The following is a 25,657-nucleotide window of genomic DNA, read 5'->3' on the forward strand; positions in this document are numbered from 1 at the left end:
TGGTCTTATATCTGACCGCTTCCCGGTAACATGGGGCTCAAGGCAGGGGTGCCTGCTATCGCCATTACTCTTTGCACTTTCGATGGTATCACTGGCAGCGAGGCTCCAACACTGTCATTCCAGAAGGGGTATAGGCTTCCCCACTCAAGGCCTGGTGGTCTCGATGTATGCGGAAGACATCACTTTATATGCCTCCAACCCCTGTGATAACCTTGCCCTGCTGGACTGGGCCAAATCCATACTCTTTCCCCTTATGGGTACCATACGCCCATTTCCCTTCATGTGCAGCTGAAGTGGGCTGATGAACAAGTACGATACCTGGGTAATTGGCTGTGCCGAGACCCTGAAGAACTATGGCGAGCAAACTACCGACCACACACGGCAGTGGAGACAGACCATGCAGCTCCATGGCCACTATCGACTGCACTATACCTATCATACAAAAACCCCAAGGCTAAAATCATGTTCAATTTGTACGCTGGGCTTGGGAGGGTTTGAGGAAGAGAGCAGGGCTGACTATTCTATATGCTCCCTCCATTCTACTTGCTAATAATCCTACAAAGGCTCCATTGCTCGAGCTCCCAAACATTAGAATGTTTTCAAAACTCTACCTCGATGACCAGTTCCTCCTATTGTTTGATGCTGCGGCAGCCCCACCCCGTACTGTTCTTGATACACTGCTATGTTATCAACTACGAGCCACTTGCCACACTCTACATGACAAATTCACTTTTTTGTGTAAGTCAGATCCTATCTCTATTCTTAATAATATAGCTCCTCACCTATAAACTGCCCATGACTTCCTTAGCAGCCATACATTTGACAGCTTGGAGGAAAGGTGTATTCTTTACAAAGAGTTCTCTACAATTGCCTAGCTGCTATGTCCCAAGTCAATCACTGTGCATAGAGCTTTGATCTCCTGAGGATTGATCATGTTATCATCTTAGGTTTTCTAGACTGCCTAAATCACCCTGTCCTACCGTAGGAATTATAAATCGGAAACGCAAGCACACATAAAATTCAAATGGTAATTCCAGATGTTATCAATACATAAAGCACAAAAAAATCAATCCGTATGTTCTCCTTTTTTTTCCCTTTTTCCTTTTAATAGGTCTTCATGTTTTCAGTAAGTGAACAGTTCCCAAGCCAACACGTGTTTCGTCGCCTCAGTATGATTGTACATGCGACTTGTTCACGGACGAACAAATTCACTTTAATTTGTTCCCATTTAGTACTCTTTCTCTCTTTGTCTACCTCCCTAGCTCCTAGCTCCAATTCCACTCTCCCCTGAATCTCTCACCTTGCCTGCTAGTCTGCCTAGCCCCCTGTCCTTTGTGCCCTTTGACTAAGCTCTCCTTCTCCCCTTGTTGGGAAAAGATCCAATATTTATACTCTGGAGTCTCAGCGTACCCGCTGAGAGAGTCCACTGCGCCAAGGGAGCCACTCACATTTGAGGTATGGTATGGCACCCCTTGCCAAAGCACTCCCTCTCTCATTTTTGGGGAAGGATCCAGTATGTAGGCCTTGGAGTCTCAGAGACCCCTCTGAGAGATTCCACTGCGTAAATGGAGCCTCCCGCAACTGAGATAGGGAAGTAATACCACTTTCCCTGGGATCACAGCTTACTGGAGTTTGGACGTTGCTTTGACTCGTCTACCGGTTTGTGTCCCCGTCGCCCTTCCCTTCCTCTTTCCATTCGGTGTCCTTCACCCTCCCCTCCTCTTTCCCGTCTTCATTACCTGTCTACTTCCCCAGCTCCATCCCCCGTCCCCTGAATCTTTCCCCTTGCCTGCTTTTCCCCTTACATATTTGTGCTTATTGTTTATCTTGACCTTACAAGTAACTATGTTGCCATGCTCCAATAACTGTGTAACCTTTGTAACGATGTAACCTGTAACTATGATCTGATGCTCATGTAAAGCGCTCTGATACCTCCGGGTCTAGCCAGCGCTATATAAAACCTTTTTAAATAAATAAATAAAATAAACTACTCAAAGCTGTTAATTTCGGCCCAAGCTTTCTGGCATATGTGCGAATATTATATACAGACCTAACTGCCTCAGGATAGCGGGTCATCGATCCGCCCCCTTTGCTATAGGCCGTGGTACTAGACAGGGCTACCCCCCTGTCACTGTTATTGTCTGCTTAGCAGTAGAACCTCTGTCGGCATGGGTATGGAGCAATCCAGTGCTCAGAGGTTTTGAGTGGTCGCAGTCGTGCTCTGACCGTATTGCACTTTATGCAGATGACGTGTTGTTTTTTATGACAGACCCTTGGTTCTCGGGTCCCCATATCCTGCAGATTTTTCGAGTATTCGGGCAAACATCTGGCCTTCATACGAATCCCTCCTATTTTCCCCTTATTTGTAGACCAGGGATGCAGTACTTGGGCAGAGCAGCTGTCGCATGCGACCACAGGCTTTAAATATCTGGCCATTTTTGTTTCACCCTGCCCGAAAGTTTTGTGGGCTCAACACCACTAATGGCCAACTTACGAGATGAGTCAGCGATATGGTCTCATCTCCCGCTGTCATTATATGGGCAATCTGTGATTTTCAAAATGGTCTCATTACCCTGGGGCCTGTATAGAGTACAGAATTTCCCATATGATATACCACGTCCATGATTCACACAAGTCATACATAATAAGTTCTTGTGGGGGGGTGGGGCGGTCCGGGTGGCATTGGGCACTTGTACACAGTCTACATATTGCGGCGGTATAGCGGCCACAGACATATATATGCATACTACGCGGCATCTCACTTACTCGTCATCAACAAATGGTGGCACAACTCACCCTGCATTCATGCATGAGCATATGGCTATGGAGCATTAACCCTTTCTTCAGATACTTTATAACTACGCAAAGTTGGACTTCCTACCACCAGCTGGCAGAGTAGTGGTTCAGATATGGAGGTAAGGTCCCACGTATGGGGTGGCAAGGCCGCCTGACGAGTATGACACCGCAGTTGCATGGCAGATATCTGCGCCGTGTTGGGGCACTAGAGGGTTCCAAAAGGGATCTTCTTGGTATATATACTTTGGGGGATGGTATGCAGGGTACCACTCTCCAATCTTTTCAACAGTTGTAGACAGACTTCCAAATGCACAAGACGCCATTTTATAAGTACCTTCAGTTGCGACACATGATCAGCCCCTTGCTGTAATCACTTGAAACATTGCCAGAGTTCCATCCCCTGAAGGGCAGATTGCTTACAGGGGACCTCGAGCACGTAAAATACGCCAGCTATATCAAACATTGACCATCCACACCCATACCACCCTAAGTAAAACACGGGCAGCATGGTTAAGGGAGTTACCTGACATGACTGAGGAGGACTGGACTGAGGCTCTTGCCAGCCCTCGGGGAGCGGCAGTATCCTCTCTTTACCGACTTATCCAATTTAAATATATACACTGCATATTCTACACTCAATCCTGACTATGGCTAATGGGGTCCATCCAGTCACCAGTGTGTCTTCGTTGTGAGAGAGAGGAGGGAACTTTTCTACACGCCGTTTGGAACTGTAGTGCGCTACAACCGTTCTGGCGCAAGGTAGAGTCCTGCTTAGATTGGGTCCTTTTGTGGGACCTTCCCTTTGACCCGCCTCTATTTTTATTACATAATACAGGTGGGATTGGAGGGAACAGATACAAACAGCAACTGCTCTTTCTGGCCCTCATCCTCGTCAAACGGGATATCTCACAGCAGTGGAAGGGAACATCCTCCCCAACAATCGGGGGATGGAAGAAGACCCTAGAACAATGCTTGAGCGCTGAAATAGCGGCTTTCCAGGCCCAGGGATGTCCCCAGAAACACAGGAAAATATGATCCAGATGGGGAACATACTATGTAATAGAGTTACCACCCTTACCCCAAACAGACCCTATATAGTAGGGCCCAACTCATGGGTCCAATCCCTGAACATTCCAGATACAATCATACAGTCACTGGTAGGCGTTTGCATTCTGTTTTCATGTACCTGGTGGGATCTAAAATGCTCTGTGTAAAGTTTATATTGTTTTGTCTGCATGTTTGCAAGGGTTACAGTTTCATTTATAAGTGGCTACCTTGGACTTATCGGATAACGAGCATGTATACAGCGGGCGCCCTTTATGTACCCAAGAAAACCTAATAAAATAAGTTTAAAAAAACAAAAGATATAAACATGTGACAAAACGGTCTCATTGAGGGATCCCTACAGCCGCATCTCTATTAATAGTTTAATGAAGGCAGTGTTAGTTACTAGAAAATAAGACTGCCCAGCCTATCGTCTACTAAGATGATTAGGCTTCTGGCATTAGCCTTTACAGCAGAGGAATAGAATTGCAAATGAGGATGCTCTGCATACAAACTAGTGGTTCAAATTTAAAAATGGCCTTCTTTTTCACATTAAAAATAACAGAGTCTGAACATGGAAGAGTCATTGTTGGATCGCTTGTAAAACAGCCGTTGGGACCATGGTACTTGGTTTAGCTTGAAGCTAGCAGAAAGTAATCTCTGTAAAAAGTTTAGTGATGTATTGGGGATCAAGATAGATAAAAGTATATTGAGGATTAAATGGTCAAACTGGATTGCGATCTTTGGCCAGAAGGGTAGTTTAGGAGAGCTTACTAGTGCATGTGAAGTCTAGGAGGTTTACAACCTTTGTACTGAAAGCAGATTCATTAGTTCAAAGAGAGCACTATTATACCCTTCAGTGCCCAATAAGGCATATTTCAGATCCTTACCTGTGTCTTTGGATGAAGGGGAACACAGCACAGTGAAGGACTGGGAAGTCTCATTGGGTAATCTTCCCGTTGAAGGTGAGGTCGTGTGAAAGGGTGTGGTTTTCTAGTGTCAAAGCAAAAGCATGCAAACAATTTAGACATTGAGAGTGCTGTGTGTTTCTTTAAATGTGTTCATTGTGTATGTCACTATTTAGCATTAATGCTCTGGTTATTTCAGTAGATTACTTTTACTAGACCTTAGAATACATCCTTGACATCACCTGTTATTAATTAACAGCAAATTGACATATATTTAGTTTGATGAGCAATAGTTCACACTATTAAGGGAGCTGTTTCCCTTTTTAAAAGGAAGCCGGCATAATTTTTAAAAGAAATCAAAGTACTGTAATGTTATTATTGGACAAAATTAAATAAGGAGGCCCTGGTTTGGCTATGATCGAAATAAATTAGTCTGAAGTTTGCCATTTGATGTTCGTTGTTGCATTTATTTTTTAAATGAATTATCAGTTACGCCGAGGTGATCTGTTGTGTAATTTAATTGGTGCTATTGTATTCTGTCTTAAGATCTGAAATGCATCAGTACATGTTCTGGAGTGCAAAGTGGCCCCTCAATTATGTCTCAAACCTGTTGCTTTCTGATTGCATAAAACACATTATTGAAATATAAAGTAATAATACAGGCTAGAAATAAAAACTGAAATTATTCACCACATACGATCCCAATAAATGTGTAAAACATTCAAGACGACTCCTCACAGTCATGTATAATATTACGACACATTTTAATTAAAGATCTTTGTTTGATTTTTCTTGTCGTACAGCTTCATATCTATAAAATCTGCATTTAGTGTTCCTTCTGTGTACCATAGGTCATTACATGCAATTACTCAAACTTGTTTTACCATGGAACTTTTATTGAACAAAATCAGCGGCACAGTTCTTTCGTATTCATTTTGAGTCTGATAATATGTTTAATAAACATCTTAACAAACACACACTCTCCCCTGGAGAGCGACTTTACTATTTCTTTACTATTTAAATTTAGCAGATACATGGTATAAGACCTGTTGCCTGTGATGTCTCCAATGTGGAAGCCTGCTATCGACAGATGTTTTCGTAAGTGCGGGCTGATTACAGTGGGTCTCTTTCCCACAAAGTCACTACTTCTCCATGTTTGCTTAGGCCCTTAAACTACTTATTTAGCCAACAGTTTTAGTTGTTCCAGGAGGGACTTTTTGCAACCAGCTTATTTCCTCATAAGTCATTGTATTGGGTTTGGTTTTTGTGTACTGATGTAGTCTACGGCGGTTTGTCATCATCGTTTACATCTTCAAATTCAAATTTCAAAGCTTTATTCGACAGCATGTCATAAAAGCAATTTTTCATCCTACACTACACAATAAATACTACAATATAAAATCGTTATTTTGTTAAAAAACTCATTAAACCATAACGCTGTCATATTACAATTTTAGAAAAAGATTATACATAATAATTAAAAATAGTTCAAAGAAACATGAATATTTTAAAAGCAAGTCTATAGTGACAGTATCAGTTAATTCATCGAGCATTGTCTAGCTGTTGTAAAGTGCGGGTGCGTATAATCCATGACCAACCTAAGAATTTTGCGACAGCAATCGCCAAACGGGGTGAGCAATCCGATTCCAGCATTCTTAGCGCCTCTATACACCTGCGTGTGCCTAGGTTTAAACACACGGGTTTTATCCACTTCCGTCGAGGGCTTACATAAAGGGGACAAACAAACAGAAAATGAGCAATATTCTCAATCAAGACTTTACAATGTGGACATTTGTCATCCTGGGTTGCTGACCATTTGCGGGTAAACGCCTTAATAGGAAGGGTCCCAATTCTAAATTGAAAATACAATTTCCTATCAAACGGCCTTTCAATAATGTCCCAGTATAGCTCACAAGATGGTAAGGGTTTGATATCCAAGAAACGTCCTGTTAAATTTGTGTTGGATCCAATACTATAAGCGGAAGACCATATCATTTCCCAATACCTTCTTTTCAATGAAACTTTTGATGGGAAACTTTCAGGAATAGGAGAATTCCATAGGTGGTCTAATTCCAACTTACTGAGCAGCCCTCTTAATTCCTTTAACCACAGGATCGAATGGAAGCGATCTACCCTGATGATATCCTTTAGGGCAGTGGCGTAATGCACAAGTTCAGGAGTAGTCATAATACGTCTCCAGTATAACAGGGGTCGCAGCCGTGCCAAGTCCTCAATGTTTTTCCTGCCAAGGTCATATGCCAGTGTTACGGTTGGAGTACTTCGGGGAACCCCAATCAGACGGCGAAAAAACCTGTTTTCCGCCATTTTTAGTTGTTTCAGATTGGAGAATCCCCAAAGTTCCGAACCGTATAGAGAGGCACTGATCACCTTCAGGTTGTAGATTTCTAAAGCAGGGGTAATTGGCTTAGTCAACAAGGCTTTATATTTATGGGCCACTGCACCCGCAAGCTGGTGGAATTTTAGGACAGCCATGTCTATATGATTCTTCCAGCTCATATTACACTGAAGGGATATTCCCAGGTACGTGAAAGCCTCAACCTGTTCTAGGGGAGTGCCATTAAAATTAATCGAACCCTTAAAAGTGTTCCGCTGGTTCAAGCACATGAACTTAGTTTTGGAGGTGTTTATCTCAAGTCCACGTGTTTGACAGAACTCACCGAAGGCATTAACTGCCTTCTGAAGCCCACTCGGCGTTCGGGGAACTATGAGCGTGTCGTCCGCAAACATGAGGACAGGCACGCGCGCCCCTGCTAGGACAGGAGCATCGGTGGGAGAACGGCTTAGATGTTCTACAATGCCGTTGATGTAGATAGAGAACAGTGTGGGTGCCAAGACACATCCCTGCCGGAGCCCACGTTCGACAGGGAATGTGTCTGTCACCTCACCCTGAGCCCCCCACCTGATTCTAGCATAGTTATCATAGTGTGAGCGGACGAGTAGCGTCAACAGTTCCGGGGCCAACCCAGCTTCAGCAAGCACCCTCCAAAGTTTAGAACGAGGGACTAAATCAAAAGCTGACTTTAAATCAACAAAAACAGCATAAAGCGTCCCATTGGTTAGCGTCACGTTTCTCCAGTATAGGGCTATGAAAAAAAAGACCTGGTCGACTGAACTTGTACAAGGACGGAACCCAGCTTGATAAGGGGATAAAATATATTTTTCTTCTATCCAGGATTGCAGTTTGTTTTGCACTAGTCGACCTATTAGCTTTTGGGCAGAGTCAATAAGACTAATAGGTCTATAATTACTAGGTAAAGATTTGTTACCCTTTTTAAAAACTGGAATTATCTCTGCACCCTTCCATGAGGTTGGTATTGGTGCACCCCTAGCCACGGAATTAGCTAGCCACTCAAAGTACTGACACCAAGATGGGCGATCGCTTAAGAACACATCGGCGGGTATAGCATCCATTCCTGGTGCTCGTCCCCCTATCACACAATCTAGCGCAATACTGACATCTTTTTAGTAAATAACTGGTATTGATAAAAGACTGTAGGAGGTGGTAAACTCTCTCCTTCCACTAGGTCGCGAGCGTATTGTGGTTGAAGAAGTCTACCCATTGATTTTTGGCAACATTATTTTGTGGGGGTTGTGCCACCACCCCCCTCTATCCCACTTGACCAAGGCCCAGAATTGGCTTTGTTTCTTTGCATCACAGGCGGATTTAAGATCACGCCAGTGGGCCTCATCCCACTGTTTCCTGGCCTCTTTTTGTACTTTCCTGTATATATCTCTCGCCACTCTCACACCTAGAATGTTCTTATTTCTAAGTTCAATGCTGAGGTTTTGGCGGGCTACTCTACAAGATTTATCGTACCATCACAATTTTTTGGGTAATGTTTTATGAGTTTTATCTGGTTTTATCGGCTTCTTAAAAAACTCCTGGAGCTTAGTAAAGAAGTTCATATGGGCCTCAAGCATGATTTCAGGGAAGTTTTGATCTGTGGCATGTGAATTTATCTTACCCACTTCCTCGACCACCACCTTCTTAAGCTCCTCCAACCTCTCTGTATTCTCTATTAGACTACCCCATTTTATGTGGCGCAGATTATTCGAGGCTACGATGTCTAAGGTGAATTTGCCACCACCGTAGTTTGATTCTCTTAACCCCGTACTTGCTTTTAAGACCAAACAGAGAGGATTATGGTCGCTCTCCATTCTATTTTTTACAGCCATATCAATCAACCTGTGCCATTCTCTAATATCCACTAGGAAGTAGTCTATTCGGCTAGAGAACCTACCATTGTCAAATGTTTTGTTCCCCAGGCGATCTGAAGGGGTGCGTCCATTGGCTGCTCTTAGTCCCCTTGCTAGACACAGGGCCTTCAATTGGATGGCCACTGCTGTCCATCTTCTAACTACGGGTAGTTCTAACTGTGGGAGACCCCACTTGCTATCCTCCTCTTCCGATAGGATTTGGTCTTCTTGACCAAGCGGTTCAAATGTGGTGTTGACATCACCCCCCACAGTAAAAGACAGCTGTATTGGGAGTGCTTCAAGCTCAAGAGCGCTGATTACATCTGAAGTTTGGCCTCCCGCTACTCCCCTGGCATAGATGTTAAATATAACCACCCCCTGTCCGTTAGCCCATGTAAGGTTAACTGACAGATTGTCTTCCAGTGGAGAACTCCTTTGTTGGATACTACAGCATAATGATTGGCGGACCCAGATTATCAGTCCCCCTGATGGGCGACCCTTGGGGTTTTTTGTAGCTGGGGTTTGGAAATTTAGATACCCTAGATGATGTACTGGGGTCACTGACCATGTCTCCTGGAACAGTAGAATGTCATATTGATCTATAAAGTTACACCATTCTGGTGATGGCAACTTATTAGTAATTCCAGCAATGTTCCAGGAAAGGAAAGACAACCCTGCCTCAACTACTTCATCCGCTACTAAACCTAAGGGGGCCAGAGATGACAATTTACCTTGGGTTTCATCCTCCAGCCTTGGTTCTAATTCTACAATCGCACAATTATAGCTTAATAGTTCAGTTGAAGATGGTACTGGATCAGAGGCAAAACATGATTCCTTCAAGGTGGGGACAGACTGTGGCTCAGGATATTTATTCTCCTTTCTATTTATTAGAATAGTTGGATCATCAACCCATTTCCCTTGACTCGAGGAGATAGCATTAGTAAGACCAATCCCCACATCCGTGGTGATATCTATTCTATTTAGCTCCACTAATTCATTTGACACTACACTGTCTGCCCACTCAAGTCAATCGCATTCGTTCAAATCTGACAGTGCCCCAAATCTGTTTTCAAGACTAATTCCCCATTCACTGGGTTGGGGACCCCTACCCCACCTATTTGGCACCAGGTTCCACTTTGTCTTTAGTATGCTTGGATTCCCTGTGCTAACTCTACGATAAAAGAAATCTAGAGTTAGCGGGGTAATTTCAGTGCTCCTGCGTTGTGGGGGAAATACATTTCTCAAAACCTCAGGGAGTACTTCTGGATTTAGGAAATGCAGAACTACACAATCTCCTTTAAAAAATTTCACACTATTTGCTATCCAGTCCACCCTTCTTGCCATGGTAATTTCCCCGGCTAGCTGCTGTTTGCCCCATGGGGATATCATCATGTTGTTAGATAACCAGTGAAAAGCTTTACTAATCAGGGAAGATGTAGATTCCACTTGGCCCGGCTTTACCGGAGGCACATTGGCCAAGACCAGGACAAGGGGGAGGCCTCTACAATGAGTTGGACCGGGCCTTTCTCTATACCCGTCCCAGTAGATTTTAGTGGGGGGTCATCATTAGCTGTTACATGCACATCGTTAAGTACTGGGTACTGGGTGGGGGGAGGATTTGAAACCACATTATCTCTACCCTCTGGCTCAACCCCGGGGACTTTCACTGTTTGTTCAACTCTATATAAAGCTAAGTTTAATGTATTAACCCCCTCCTCCACAGACTTGTTTATTAGTCCTCCTAGCCTGTTTACCTCTGCTGTTAGCTGATCGATTTTAGCTACCAACGGTTTAATAATACATTTAATCTTAGAATCAATCATGCTCACTAGTTTTTTTATTTGATCATCCTCCAGTAACTCCTTACCATCATACTCCCCAATTGCTTCTTTTGTAGCCATATTTTTGGGTGGAGAGGTAGTCCTTTTCCTACTAGAACGTAACCCATCACGTTTACTCTGACCCTTTCTACATGCTCTAGCTGCTCTAGTTACAGGCTTGGACACAGGGGAGGGGGAATTATTTATAATCAAGTTTGACTGATCTAAGGAATCATTATCTAGGTTGACAGCAGTAGGTATATTTTGGTCGGAATTGTCATCAGGGGAAAACACAATATCCAAAGTGTCACTGCTATGCACCTGTATAGGGACTTCTATCTGGTTTGGTTCTGGCAAAGAACTCTGTGTGAGGGTAATAGGTGGAGACTCAAGCCCAGTGACATCCTTCTCGTGCTATTGATTTTACTCACCACCTGCACTAGGTAGTTGTCCAGAGTATTAGAAACAGAAGAAGACTTTTGTTTGGACATGTTGCACACAATGAAATGGTAGCAGACTTGCACTAGTAACCCTAGGGTAAACAATAAATAGCAATTGCCAATGGAATTAAAGTACAAAAGTGCCTCAAGGATGTTTGGCAAATATAAGTCTTACTATATGAGTACCACATATAGACCTCAACAACGACGGATAAGGATCCTGGCCCAGCCCAGTCACGGTCAGTCTCGGACTGTCTCAGACTGTCCGCCCTTTGTCCGGGCTTCGTCCGGCGTCCCGCGAAGCGATGGTCTGACCGCTGATATAGGAGAGCGTTGCAAGCGGGGGGCGTGGCTAACAGGGGGCGCGGCCGAGATGACCGTGGCTATGCAGGGACTCTTGGGCAACTGAGTCCCTGGCGCGCACCACACCTGAAGCTGCTGCTGTAGCTCCCCGACTCGTGCTTGCTCCTGTGATGTAGTATCAGGTCAGCTCCCACCTGGAGCCACGAAGCGGCACCCGCAGTAAGGAACTGTGTGGCAGGGTGAGTAGAGCAGCCCCTGGTCAATTTCCTCCTTCACCGTTCAAGTTCTAGCGTAGGCGTCCCACTGGATTCAAGGGAAACACAGCTTTTCTAATCCCGGTCAAGCGGGGGGCGTGGCTAACAGGGGGCGCGGCCGAGATGACCGTGGCTATGCAGGGACTCCTTGGCAACTGAGTCCCTGGCGCGCACCACACCTGAAGCTGCTGCTGTAGCTCCCCGACTCGTGCTTGCTCCTGTGATGTAGTATCAGGTCAGCTCCCACCTGGAGCCGCGAAGCGGCACCCGCGAAGCAGGTGAGGCGAGAAGTGGCGGCTGCAGCAGTAAGGAACCGTGTGGCAGGGTGAGTAGAGCAGCCCCTGGTCAAATTCCTCCTTCACCGTTCAAGTTCTAGCGTAGGCGTCCCACTGGATTCAAGGGAAACACAGCTTTTCTAATCCCGGTCATGCGGGGGGCGTGGCTAACAGGGGGCGCGGCCGAGATGACCGTGGCTATGCAGGGACTCCGGGGCACCTGAGTCCCTGGCGCCCACCACACCTGAAGCTGCTGCTGTAGCTCCCCGACTCGTGCTTGCTCCTGTGATGTAGTATCAGGTCAGCTCCCACCTGGAGCCGCGGAGCGGCACCCGCGAAGCGGCACCCGCGAAGCGGGTGCTGCGAGAAGTGGCGGCTGCAGCAGTAAGGAACCGTGTGGCAGGGTGAGTAGAGCAGCCCCTGCTCAATTTCCTCCTTCACCGTTCAAGTTCTAGCGTAGGCAATCACCAATTGATCCCAAACTTCTATAATGGGTCTTTCACATAACACTGGTCATTCTACCCGTGGAGCGTGCTGCCTTCTGCTTCCGTCCAGATCGCCACTTTCTATCCTCAAGTCTCTAATGTTGGGGGCATATTCGCTTTCTATCAGATGGTTACGTCTTGTTCCGCTAATGGTAGGGCGATATCTACAAACTTAGTGGCTACTTTATTCTTTTTGGGTCTTGGGGTATTCCCAACAGGCAGGCTCACAATACTTCCCAGGGCAGCACTCCCTAAAGTACAACTCCTAAATCTGATAGAGACTTCTAGCTACAGATTCCTTACTCTAGAATTATCCCCAGGTGTCAGACTGGATCCAGAAGTTTTTCATGAGCAGTATCCCTGCGCGCAGGTAGGTGTCATCGGCGTCTTCCATGCTGGAAGTGACATGTGAGGTACCTATATAGGTGCCACCCCAGCTCGCTGACATCAGTTCTTTTCTTTCCGCACCAGTCGGCGCAGGTACGGAGAGCGCTACACCTAGTCACTTTTTGACTAGCCTTTTTGGGCTTTTTTAGAAGTCTTTTTGAGACATTTTTCTCCGGGTGTGGCACTGATCGGTGACGTCCCACACTTTGTTTGCCTCTGGTGCTTTGAGTGCGATCACAAAGTTTTGTGCGATGAATCAGAAGGCCTTGAGGAAGTGGTCCCTCAAGGTCCTGGTGGCTTGACGTGCGATGCCACGATGGTCTAGATCATGTTCAAGAAGAAGGTCCCAGGATCAGTCAACAAGCCTGGAATCTTTATCGCACTCAAAGTTGTCCGGTCACTCCCACAGCAGGAAGAAAAGTAAGACGTTGAAGAGGTCTCCGACTCCACATCATCGGCCGGATGACGAGACATGTGAGCATCGCCATTCGAGGCCTGGCTCCGCGGTTTAGCCAGCAATACAGCGAAAGGGGTGTTGCTCAGCAAAGTTTCCGGATCCAGCCTGACGCCTGGTAAATTGAAAGGTAAGGAATCTGCAGGTAGATAGAGTCTCTACCAGATAATGCGTTACTGAAGGTTAGTAACTTGTTCTTCACAATCAGATGTGGACTGGATACCACAACTTGCTGGGCTTAGAGGGTTTATCGGTGGTGGCCTTATGGCACAGCGTCTGGCTGAGAAGAACTGGCTTTTCAGGGGATGTCTAAGCATCACTTATAGATATGTCCTTTGATGGTGCCCATCTCTTCGGAGTCGAGGTGTATTCAGCGATGGAAGACTGACTCAAAGGCTGCTTGGCCTCATGCCCTCCTACATCCAGCTTGTGACACATGCTCGCTGGCAAATGCTGGCTCTGCAGTGGGACCTAAAGTTCCAGTTGACGCAGCATTATTGGAATCTCTTAAACATGGTTCAAATCTGAAGAGACCAGCAAAAGATCTGCAGTGGTGGTTAACAAACTACACATGGGTCAGTGGCAGACCCCTTCCCCAACCAGATATTACAGTGGTGACAGATGCATCACTCCCGGGATGGAGCATCCATCTGGTAGTGGAGATCGAAGACATCTGGTCTCCGGCAGAATCCGGATTCCACATAAATCTTCTGGAACTCCAGTCAATCCGGCTGGCATTTAAAGCCTTTCTACCCTCCATCAAGGGAAGGCTAGTGCAGGTGTTAACAGACAACATCACCGCCATGGGGTACTGCAAAAAACAAGGCAGAGTGGGGTTGTGTACCCTTTTTTAAGAGGAAATATCCCCAGTGGTTCAACACCTGGCGGGCTCTCTGAAAACCAGGGTGGACAAACTCAGCCAAAGATGCTTAGTGGCTCATGAGTGGTGTCTCCATTCGGAGGTGATGCAAGGTCTGTTTCAACAGTGAATGATGAATGATTTTTTATCGTTTGGTTACTCAAAACCATTACATTAAAACCAAAGTACAAAAATTACAAAAGTTAAAAGGAAATCTTTGAGGCAAGTCTGTGTGAATAAAATCTAAATGCTTGTAGGCTGTTTCAACAGTGGGGAGAGCCTCCACCAGCTCCGAAAACGCACATTGTCAGCAGTTCTGCATGCTGGAGTTTTCAAGGCGGCTCTCGCTTTGAGATGTTATTGGTCTTGAGTGGAGCTCATGCCTCCTGTGCTCTTCTCTGCCCGTAGCACTCCTGCCCAGAGTTCTCAAGAAGATCAGGAATGACCAGGCCTAAGGCATCCTTCTGGCTCCGGACTGGACTCAGAGTTTAGTATCCCGAGCTGTTGAGCATGGCCATCGGTCCTTCAATCAGGCTGCCCCTTCGGGAGGATCTTCTGTCTCAGTAGCAGGGAAGGGTTTTCCACTTGAACCTGTCAGTGCTCTGCCTTCTTGTGTGGAGATTGAGCTACGACAGTTGCCAGCTTTTGACCTTCTGCCCGAAGTCTGTAATGTTATCTTGGCAGCCAGGCATCCTTCCAACGGTATATGCCTGCCATTGGGGCAAGTTTGTGGCATAGTGTGCAGAAAAACAGGTTGGGCCCCTTCTGCCACCCCATTCTCAGGTCCTTCTATTTCTTCTTTCCCTTGCCCAGCAGGCCTCTCAGCTCGGGGCACCTTAACAGGCTACCTTTCTGCAATTTCAGCCTTTCTGCAGTTGCCTGGCCAGCCATCCCTTTTCAAATCCTCTATTTTACATAGGTTCTTAAAGGTTTACAACATGTTTCCTTCTTCACCCTTCATCATACCTCAGTTGGACCTTATTCTAGTCCTAACGTTCCTGACGTGCGCTCCCTTTGAACTCTTTTATGACTGTCCTCTCCGGCCCCTTACCATCAAGAAGACTTTCCTGGTGGCGATAACATCTGCCCGGAGGGTCAGTGAGCTTCAGGGTTTGTCATCCAAGCCTCCATAATTGAACACCTACCCAGGCAAGCTGGTTCTGCAAACTAGAGCTTTCTTTATGCCAAAAGTGGTCTCTCCATTTCATGTAGGCCACTCCATCACCTGCCTACATTTTACGTTCCGCCACATTCCTCTAAAGAAGAGGAGCGAAATCACCAACTGGATCCGAAAAGTGCGTTGTCATTCTACCTTGATCGCTCAAGAGTTCTGGATGGACGACCAGCTCTTTGTGGGGTATGTCAGAGTGAAAAAGGAATAGAACGAGCAGAAGCTGACCATCTCCTGATGGATTGTACTCTGCATTAAGATCTGCTACATATTGGCCAAGAAGAAACCTCCTGAGGGCTTGGGGACTCATTCCACCAGAGCCAAGGCTGTGACCACTGGGTTAGCACGCAGAGACCCGATAATGGACAGGGAGCAACATAGGCCTCTCTGGACACTTTCACAAAACACTACTGCCTGGACAGTCTGGTCCATCGAGACGGGCACTTTGCCCTTTTTGTCCTGCAGGACATTTTGGTGTGAAATAGTTTTGCAAATCCACATCTAGGGAGGTATTGCTTGGGGGTAAGGTAAGAAGTATTTGGCTAGAAGTCTCTATCAGATGAACCTGTTAGTTACCTTTGGTAACGCCTTATCTGGTTGAGACTCTATCAAGCTGCAGATTCTTTACAGACCCACCCATCCTCCCTGCACTGCAAATGGATTTCTAGGGACTAGGCTTTCTCCCCTTTCAAGGCCCTAGTTTTCCACACTAGTGGTCAGTGTTCCTCGCGGCTCCCCGCTCCTGGGGTGGAAAGTCGCAAAAAGCACGCTGGGGGGTGCCTATATAGGCACAGCGCACATCACTACTGGCGTGGATGATGCCCAGCGGAGCTGAATTACACCACCTAACGGCGTGCAGGGGTACTTACTGCACACAAAAAAAATTCTGGATCCAGTCTGACGCCTGGGGATAATTCTAAGGTAAGAAATCTGCAGATAGATAAAGTATCTCACTAATAATGTATTACAGAAGGTAAGTAACTTGTTTTTTAGTACCGCCCACCAGTAATTTTGTATTGTAGGGCGGCTCCACCTCATATGTAGGAAGTTTTGCTGTGTCACTTCCACACCAAGGGCAAGCAGAGGAAGGAAGCCCCTTATAGTGAGGTATACTCTGTGTAATATAGCAAACTGTATGTATCAAAAGTGGGTGTTACAGGATACTTTCTGCAAGCATTCAAAGGCTCCTTGCCTCTCCATTTTTTCATTTGTCCTGGAACACCATTAGGGAGACACCTGTGTATTCTAAGATAGATTTGTTAAGCCAGTATACTGCCCTTCTTCCCCGTCCTATTTAATGTGTAGGGGGTTAGATGGTGCCTATGTTCCACTGCTGTTTAAGAGAATTCACCAATCTGTTACATTGTAAGAATTGACCTCGAAATGTCCCATTTGTCTACAAGGATTTGGAACTCGTGTACCATTGTGAAATAAATGTCCTATGTATTGATAGTTGCTGGGTCCCTGTGCTGTAATTTACGGGAGGTAAAATAGCCCAGCCTGGTTTGGGAGCTCCTTCAAGGGTTTCACTGGAGCATACATCGGTGCCCTTCTTCTGTACACTATGTCCTAGCCTATTGTCATTCTTACACTGGCATTTTGGTATTTCTTTATATGCTTTGGGAATTTTTACTTTCGTAATACTGGTAATTCTTAGATTTTTTACAAATAAAATATGCCTCAGCCTGTGCGATTCGCCTAACCTGTCTGCATGCATCCATGTATCCATGTACCCCTTCAACCATCTTTTTACTCATGAACTCACTCATTCACCCACTCAGGCATTCACTTATTCAACCATCCACACCCAACCATATTGTCACTTGTTATTAAGCCATGCACTCATTCATGCATTTATCCAATGTTGAACTCACTCATCTGTCCATTGGACCTTTGACTCATTTTCACATTCATATACTCCACCATCCAGAGAATCACACACACATACTCACCGAGCAACATAGAAGCATTTTCAAACTTTAAATAGCCAGACGTGTTGGCCGTTTGGCCTATGGGCCAGACTAATTGACGTTACCGGCATTTGCTAATAAATGTGTTATTGAAGCATCATTGTTGACTTCTAAAGGGACGTGTTTAGTGGTATATTTAAATGGTGATGACGTCTTGTCAAGCTGATGTCCGCACAATAACGTAGAGATGCTAATTGACATTTGCAATAGTGAAAGTTACTGATCATTAGACACATAGAATATCATGAATCTATTACTGGATTAAGTTCAACAGGATGATATTTGTGTGATATGTTTACTGTGAATGTTTGTTGTAATTAAGGTAGTGTCTGTAGTGTGAATCATATTTTGTCATTGAGCACATCTCTTTTTTTAATAGCTTTACAAGGGTCCCAAATGGACATTTCGGTATTCAGGCCTTCAACTGAACTGTGAATATCGTTTTCGTGTATGTGCCATTCGACAGTGCCAAAATCCAGGTGCACCTCAGGAGCTGATTGGCCCTTACAGCGCCACAGTACTGTTCATCTCTCAGAGAGCCGAGCCTCATTCCAGCACCAACAAAGACACTGTGGACATTACAAGGACACGTCGAGCACTGAGTGATGAACAGTGTGCTGCTGTCCTCCTTGTGCTGTTTGCTATCTTCTCCATTCTTATTGCCTTCATCATTCAGTACTTTGTAATCAAGTGACGGAAAAGTACCTTTAGTGAATTTAATATGCGGATCCATTACATATTGTCATTTCTTATCCATTTTTGTTATCTTACTTTTCCCAAATAAATGGCATTTAGAACGCCTTGAAACCGTAGGACGTCATTTTTCTACGATTCCTGCCATCGAAAATGCCTATATTGCTAGGATCTTGGCAGTATACTGGAATTGCAATCCTTTCTGGGCAGTATGTCGGTTTTTAAAATAGTCTTTCTAAAGTAGCAAACAACTGGGTGATTGGAAAATTTCAATGGGTGATTGGAGTTGGAAAATTTCAATGGATGATTGGAGAAATTCAATCAGATGTGGTAAGGTAGACCTTATAATTAAAGGATTAGAAAGCAGAAATTAAATGTTGAAAAAATAGTTATTCGCTGTGTTGAAAATCCTGCTTTCCAACACCCACTATTTAAATTGTTAATCTCTGATGCTGTGAAATAATATAGCGCTGTACTTCTACCTCTTCTTTTGTCTTAATTATTTGGAAAATAAGGATAAAAATGTTAATAAGCATCTAAAAACTGGATTGACTAGGCATGAAAGAGGTTTTTAAATAACAAATGTCTGCTTCGACACTGCAGTTATCTATTTGTAGCATGAATATGATTTGAACTTGCCTCAACAAAAAAAAAAGTCAACTTCTATAGCGACCCTGTACTTTCGGCATGGATTAGAAACACAAAAGGGCTTTTAAATGTAGGTACTTGCACATGGGCTTGACAGTAAAATCAAATTTAGTAGAAAGGACCTTAAAACATTTACTTATCTTGATTTTATTTTTAATCATTTACAAGCATGATGTGTTTTGTCTAGGCTTAGTAGAGCCATAATCATTTCTATTTTTATATTTATTTCCATACCACAACCACTGTCATCTCTCTTTAAAATGTAGCATTGAGCACGGTCTTGGAAGGCACCAAAAGATACGATGTAGTAATTTGCACCAGAAAATTGAGCTGCTTTGTTCCTGAAAAAATAATTGTATGTTGATGTAACGTCTATTTGGATTCTGTACCAGATTGTTGATTGCATGTTGTTAATGTTGCATTAGAGCACTTTGCAAATTGCGTTAATTCACGGTTTTTGTAAACATCACTTGTGAGTTCATGAATGAAGATACTGAGTTTTGTCAAGTAACACATGACCATCTCACTGGATGCAAATAACTGCCAGTATAGTAAAAGATAGTTTTTAGTGAATCTGTGAAAGGGAACGTTCATGCTTTAACTTCGTTGTCTGTTATTTTCTTTATTTGTAACTTCCCATTAATTTATTTCAGTCCAAACGTTAACAGATCACTAATATTTTGTGTAGGGTGTGGCATTTCCTATTCCTAAGCACTTCTATATGACAAAGAGCATATTTTTCATGCTTTAAGGTCTCTCACAAAATGTTCTTATAGTGGAAATGGGCATGTATTGTATTTGTTTCAGCGTCAGTTACTGTTGTAGAATAAAGTTACATTTATGTTGAAATAATAAATGAAAACACCTGGCATTCAAGGTAATAAGAATGGTCTGTCTTAAAAATGTGCCGTATGTCTGCCTGCATTTTAATTTTGTCACTTTTATGTAATGCTAAAGACTTCCCACAGAATACGTTGATATTGAAATATATTTTCTAGAGCCTTTGAAAAAGTGCCATGTTTGGCAGTACAAATGAGGTTGAGTGTAATAGCCCATAGATTTACACATGGTTGAATGTCTAAAATGGTAAGAGTTGTTGCTGCAATTAACATGCAGTGATTTTTTCATAGTAAAATTCAAATAAACTCCTATTTTTGATAGTAAATGTCATTTAATAGTGTATTTGCTATTCGAGTGCAGATTACTGCAGTGAGGAAGAATTTTTAATGTAATGTTAATTTTACCTCATACTGTACATTCCAAAAAAATCTACAATTTTTAAAATGTTATGGATACTCTACCAAGCGTATCACCTATTGTACAATGTTGAACTTATAAAGATTTAAAAAGTGTATAATCTCATAGAAGTATACATTTACATGCTATGTAGCAAATTATCTTGAAAATCTATGGAAATAAAATCTGTATCATTCTTTTTCATTGTGTGTTGTGTTATATTTTCGTCATAATCTGACACTATTTACATTTAATGAAAATGTTTTACAGTAATAGTAGGTACTAGTGTGAAGAAATTATTTATCTGTATGAGAAAATATATATATTTTTCTGATCAGAGTTGTATTTTGCGTATTATCTAACAATCACTTATTTACCTTCCATATAACATATACCAACTGGCATTTTTCACCAAACCTTGTTTCTGTATTATTTAAATGATTTTAAAACCAAGTGATCATTTATTTTTTCTTTCTGTCACTTTTTATATTGTATTTTTTTCACCTTTTTCCCCAAATTAGTTCATTTACTTGTGTCAAAGGAAAGCAGGAGTTGACAGTTGGGCTTGTTCTCTCCACTCACTTATCATACATTAGAGTTCTTTGCGAAGACTGCGTTGAAGAATCAAAAGAACAAAAAGAATTATAGGTCTCAAAGTTAACACCAGTGACAGACCTTGACCTTCTTTGAGAGGAAGAGGTAGAAGAGGGCTCATTCTTTGGACCATGTAGTCCTGACTCTAATAGACAAGAGTGTCTATTTTAACTATGACAGTCTCCATTGTGCAAGTTGAATCTTTTAAATAAGAAATCCTTTCTGAATTGAAAGAGGGTAGTAGTTGGCCTTTGTCATTCCCACTGATTCTGTTGCGTAGCTAGAACCAGGTGTTTTATGACTCCACTGACAGCTGAGGGCCTGGTGCATGGTGGTAACAACGATGAGCTACTGTAGAACTTAACCAAGCCCCCATTTTAGAACAGTTGCGCAAGAGGCAGCAGTTGCAACAGTATTACCTAACCAGAAACCCATGCTGTGTATTGATGTTATAGTCCTCCTACTTAAGCCTATTATTTGGTTAGCAGTCATAACAGCACTCAGTAGGTTATCTTCAGGATCGAAGGTCAGGTCTGGCACAACGTTTTTAAACCTCTTAGAACTGATGAAAGTTATTCTTCTATCTGAAAGAGACACGTTAGGCAGTCGGCCCCGCGCCGCTCCAGGTCCCGGTTGTAGGAGAGTGGGGTCTGCAATCCTATGGTCACCCCAGATTTTTGCTTTTTGCTTCACTGGTTTACGACTTTCCCTGGCTGTGGGCCTGCTAATCAGACCCACAGCCTAGCTGTTCTCTCTCTAAATTGACAACCATGTACCTTAGGTGCATTTACCAATTGGTACTGGGCCACCTTATCAGTCCCTGTACAGCATACCTTAGGTATCCAGGGCATAGGTGTACCCAGGGCCTACCAGGGGCTGAAGCATGTATTATGCCACCCCTGGCTGGCCATCTAAATCTGACACAACTGGCTGCACGACAGCTGGGGCAAGGTGGTGTAATCACCCTTTGCTGTAGATATAGTATACCTATATCTAACCCCAAAATGGACACATATCCTCCTATCAGTCACTCCTATGGCAGGCCTTAACAATCCTGAAGGCAGAGTATTTGGAATTATGTGAGATGGTGCTCTGGCATGAGCTGAGCCTGTTTGCAGCTTGCGGAACCAAGTCCTAATAGCTGTTCCATGATAACGCTATACCATATACTCTTAAGTGCATTATAATCCTCGCGGTTAAATGCTAACTCTGGTATAACATTATCAAAACATGTCGAGTAAGGTGCCATACGATTTGGAATACTACCCCCTCGCCAATTCTGGCGACGGGGGTAGCATTCCACCCTTCTAGAGGGACACGACATGTATGTAACTGTGAACCCCGGTTATAGTTAACTCGAGCCTCAGCATCACAAAATGGATGCTGCCACCACAGACACAAGTCTGACCTCCTGCTGCTGGGAGTCCTTCTAGCGAGGATGGCTTGGACAAAGGGTTTCCTGCCTTTGGAGGTGCTAGCACCACCCCAGACAGGATTTTGTGTATTGAGGTAGGTAGGCCTGAAAGGAATGAGACATGCCTGGGGCACACAAAGTGCCCTGTGCATACACCGGTTCAAACCAGTTGCTGGGGCATCCCTGCCCCAGCTCTGGCGCGAAACCGGACAAAGGATAGGGGGTGTAACCACCCCCTTTCCTGGTCCCACCCAGGGGAGGGACCTAGTCAGTAGTGCAGCCCCCTTTAGGAGAATAAAGGTAGGAGCTGGTCCCTTTCCAAATTAGATTAACCTGAACTACTCAAGAAGAAGAAACTCTGGCCTTCGACGTTCTGCTCCACAGAAGTCTGAAGAATGTCCCTTGTGGACAAGGAGTGTCCACCCTGCACAAGCAGGCACCATCAAGCGTCCAGTGGCTTCCCTTTGTCGTCTTCCCTCGAGGATCCAGACTTCAGAGCCCAACGAGACCCGGATTCCCAGACCTCTCCGACCTCAACTCACATCTGCAGCAAAGCTGAGACCCGTGGGTGTGACGAGACACGTGGGACCGGCCATCTTGGAAGAAACTGCTCTTCGCTTCCAGCACGACTCCCGAGGTAAACTCGACCAAGTGCTTTGGGGACTGAGAAGCCCCAACCCCGAGCAGCCCCTGCACCGAAGTTCAGCCCTCCAGCATCCACGAGATATGCGTGGGGCCCTTCTGCTTGGTTCCTGCTCGACGCGTTGTCTGGGCACTTGCCGGCTGGCTAGTGGCCTCCTAGACGACGAACCTTTGAATTTTCACTGCTGATCTGGTTGCTCCAGATTGGCCCTTGCTCCCTTCCAAAAGAGGGGCACCCCGGACTCTCCTAGTCCGCACCAGGCGCTTTCTTCACTCACCGCGTGGGTTGCCTTTGCCAAGGCCTGTTGCCTCCAATCCCGGATCCAACACCGCCGACAGCGAGAGCCTGTGTGGGACAGCTCGTGCCTCCATCCTGGTAGTCGAAGACACCTCCTGGTCCACGTCGCTGCAGAGTCAAGCGTCCACTCTTCCCCTGATCGCGACGACGACATCTGGTTCCTTCCTGGTTCCACTCCAGTCACTGGCTAGTGACTGTGAACATTGTCCCCTCTGCTTTCAGGTCTCCTTCTTCAACAATCCACCCTTGGATTGCACCGGACATCTTCCTCCTGGTCGCCCGCAGCATCTTTTCTTTCAGGCTCCATAGACTTCAACGCGAGAACCCGACGCACTTTGACACCTGTGCACCCGCGGCCCGTGGGTGAGGTAACAAGAGCACTTCGGTGCTCAAGGGTAGTTTAACTGTCCTAGTGTCCAGTTCCACAGTCGTTTTAGTCAGGATTGTCCGTACTCCCCTTTAACTTGAACTGTACTGTCCATAGACGTTGTTACGCATCTCGCGTGTGAGTTCGCACTCTGCACACGCGTTCCGTGGGCCTCCTATTACTTACCTGAAGCTAGTATAGCGTGGTCCCATCGATCCTACAGCCTCTGGACAGCTCCATTTCCTTTATCGACTTTCACATTCCACTTACTTAGTATATGGTTTGTCATGCCCCTAGGGCACCATTGTAATTTTGTGCAACTTGTCGTATTTTTCGTAAGAGATTCTCATGTGCTTTGCCCTCTGACCTCATAAAGAGTTCAGAGGTGTTGTTATTAATAAATAGACTGTTTATTTTCATAACAACCTGTGTGGTGTCCTTTCATCTGGTATTCAAGGGATTATATTGTGGTAAAACAGCTGGCTTCACATGCCAAAAGAGTTTAGCCTAAGACTGCTTTGTCCATGCTACCATTGGGATAGCTGGTCTTTAAGGTTGACTTACAACCAATCACCATAAGGGTTGTTTGGACTGATACAAGGTGATCGCTAGAACTAGTGAGCATCATATATCTGAAAGAGACACGTTAGTATTAGATTCCTTACCTTAGAATATCCCCAGGCGTCAGACTGGATCCGGAAAATTTTGCGTAGCAGTACCCTTGCGCGTCGGTAGGCGTCGTCTGCGGCTCCGCGTCCGTCGTCGGCGTCGTGGGCGCCGTGATGACGTCGTCGGAGTACTTAGACGCCGCCTCCGCGTGCTGACGTTAGTTCTTCTTTTTTCCGCGCCAGCAAGCGCAGATCTGGAAAACGCAGTAACCCTAGTCACTTTTTGACTAACTTTTTTGATCCTTTTTGATCCTGGTTCGAGTCTCTCGACTCCGATTCGGTGCCTTAGGGATGCCCGGCTTCAAGCCTTGTGACGATTGCGACCGGCTGATGTCGGTCACGGATCCTCACCGCGTCTGTTTGTCGTGTCTGGGCGTCGACCACGACGACAAGGCCTGCTCCGACTGTCGGGCCCTCTCTTCGAAAGCCAGGCGGGAGCGGTCCCGTAGGCGCCTCGAACTCCGACAGTCAGTCCCGCGCCGTGAGAGGTCCCGATCCCACGGGAGGTCGAGGGACAGGTCGCGGGCCCGGAGCCACCACAGCTCCGAGAGTAGGCCTCACTCTTCCGGGTCGAAGTCGTCGTCAGGTAAGAGGCACAAGAAGTCCAAGCGGCGTCATCGCTCCTCGGACTCCCCCCGACACTCGCGCGATGCGGCCGGGGGTTCGGGTGACACCGCCCACGCGGCTCCGTCGAGGCCGCGGGCGCCGCGTCCGGCTCCATACCCTCCGGTCCCTGGGCTGAACGCGTCGCCGGAGGAGATCGAGCGCTTCCTCATGGCCATGAGGAAACTCTCTCCTCCGACGGGTTCCGCGACGCCTCCGGGCCTAGCGGACCCGTCTGGGAGTTCTAGCGGGTCGGCGGCTCCGGCCCCGACGCCATCGGGTGCTTCGGTCCCGACGCCGCCGGCGCCTTCGGGCCCGGCGCCGCAGCTCCCTGTTATCCCGACGCCGCCAGTGCCCTCGGGCCCGGCGCCGAGGGGTCCAGTTGTTCCGACGCCGCCGGCGCCTTCGGGCCCGGCGCCGCAGGACGCCGCTGGCCCCCCTTCGGGATCTGGTTCGCCGCCGGTGGATCTGACGACCTCCCCGGCGTCGGACCCTCAGGTGTCACCTCCGGCGCCGGCTCCGGGCGGCGCCGACCCCGGTCCTGTCCCCATTCCTGCTCAGTCGTCGGGACGGCCCCGATGGGCGCCGCTCCAGACGTCGTATGGTGATTTTCACTTTTATGAGCAGGCCCCATTGGTTGAGGACCCTGAATCTCAGGAGATGGGTGAGGAGGAGGACTGGGAGGGGTCTGAGGACCCTCTGACCAGGGAGTGTCAGTCTCATGTGGACTGGTCAGGAGACCTTGGGGAGGCCAGTGGTCTGGACACTTCTCCAGACACTGGTTTTGTCTCCCCTCCTACCGTGGCTTCGGAGGAGGGGGCAACTTATAGTGTGGTGCTGATGAGGGCTGCCAAGGCCTTGGGCCTTGAGCTCCCCGTCGCGGCCGTGAGGACTAACCTCCTCACTGAGGTCCTTAAACCACAGTCAAGCTCAGCCGAGCCTCTGCTGCCCTTTAATGAGGCCTTAACGGACGTTCTTTTGGGCACTTGGTCCAGGCCCGCTACGGGTTCGCCGTAGATTGGAACGTGGCCCGGCGCCACCGCCTAGCCCCGGGCGACCCATGTTTCCTGTCCACCCACCCCACCCCTGAGAGCCTGGTCATCCAGGCCT

The 25,657-nt window shown here is 46.0% G+C and overlaps 1 protein-coding gene across 2 annotated transcripts in view; it reads left to right on the forward strand.

Annotated features, from left to right (window-relative positions):
• Window positions 1–20,160, forward strand: part of FNDC3A (fibronectin type III domain containing 3A) — a 1,256,364-nt gene extending 1,236,204 nt beyond the window's left edge. For both annotated transcript variants that reach the window (XM_078657339.1, XM_078657340.1), the window contains one exon: window positions 17,764–20,160. In XM_078657339.1, coding sequence (XP_078513465.1) covers window positions 17,764–18,078 — 315 coding nt within the window. In that variant the 3' untranslated portion in view covers window positions 18,079–20,160. The remainder of the gene's footprint in view (window positions 1–17,763) is intronic.
• Window positions 20,161–25,657: the final 5,497 nt, after the last annotated feature.

Source organism: Lissotriton helveticus, chromosome 8, assembly GCF_964261635.1.
Source record: "Lissotriton helveticus chromosome 8, aLisHel1.1, whole genome shotgun sequence".
NCBI classification, from domain to species: Eukaryota; Metazoa; Chordata; class Amphibia; order Caudata; family Salamandridae; genus Lissotriton; species Lissotriton helveticus.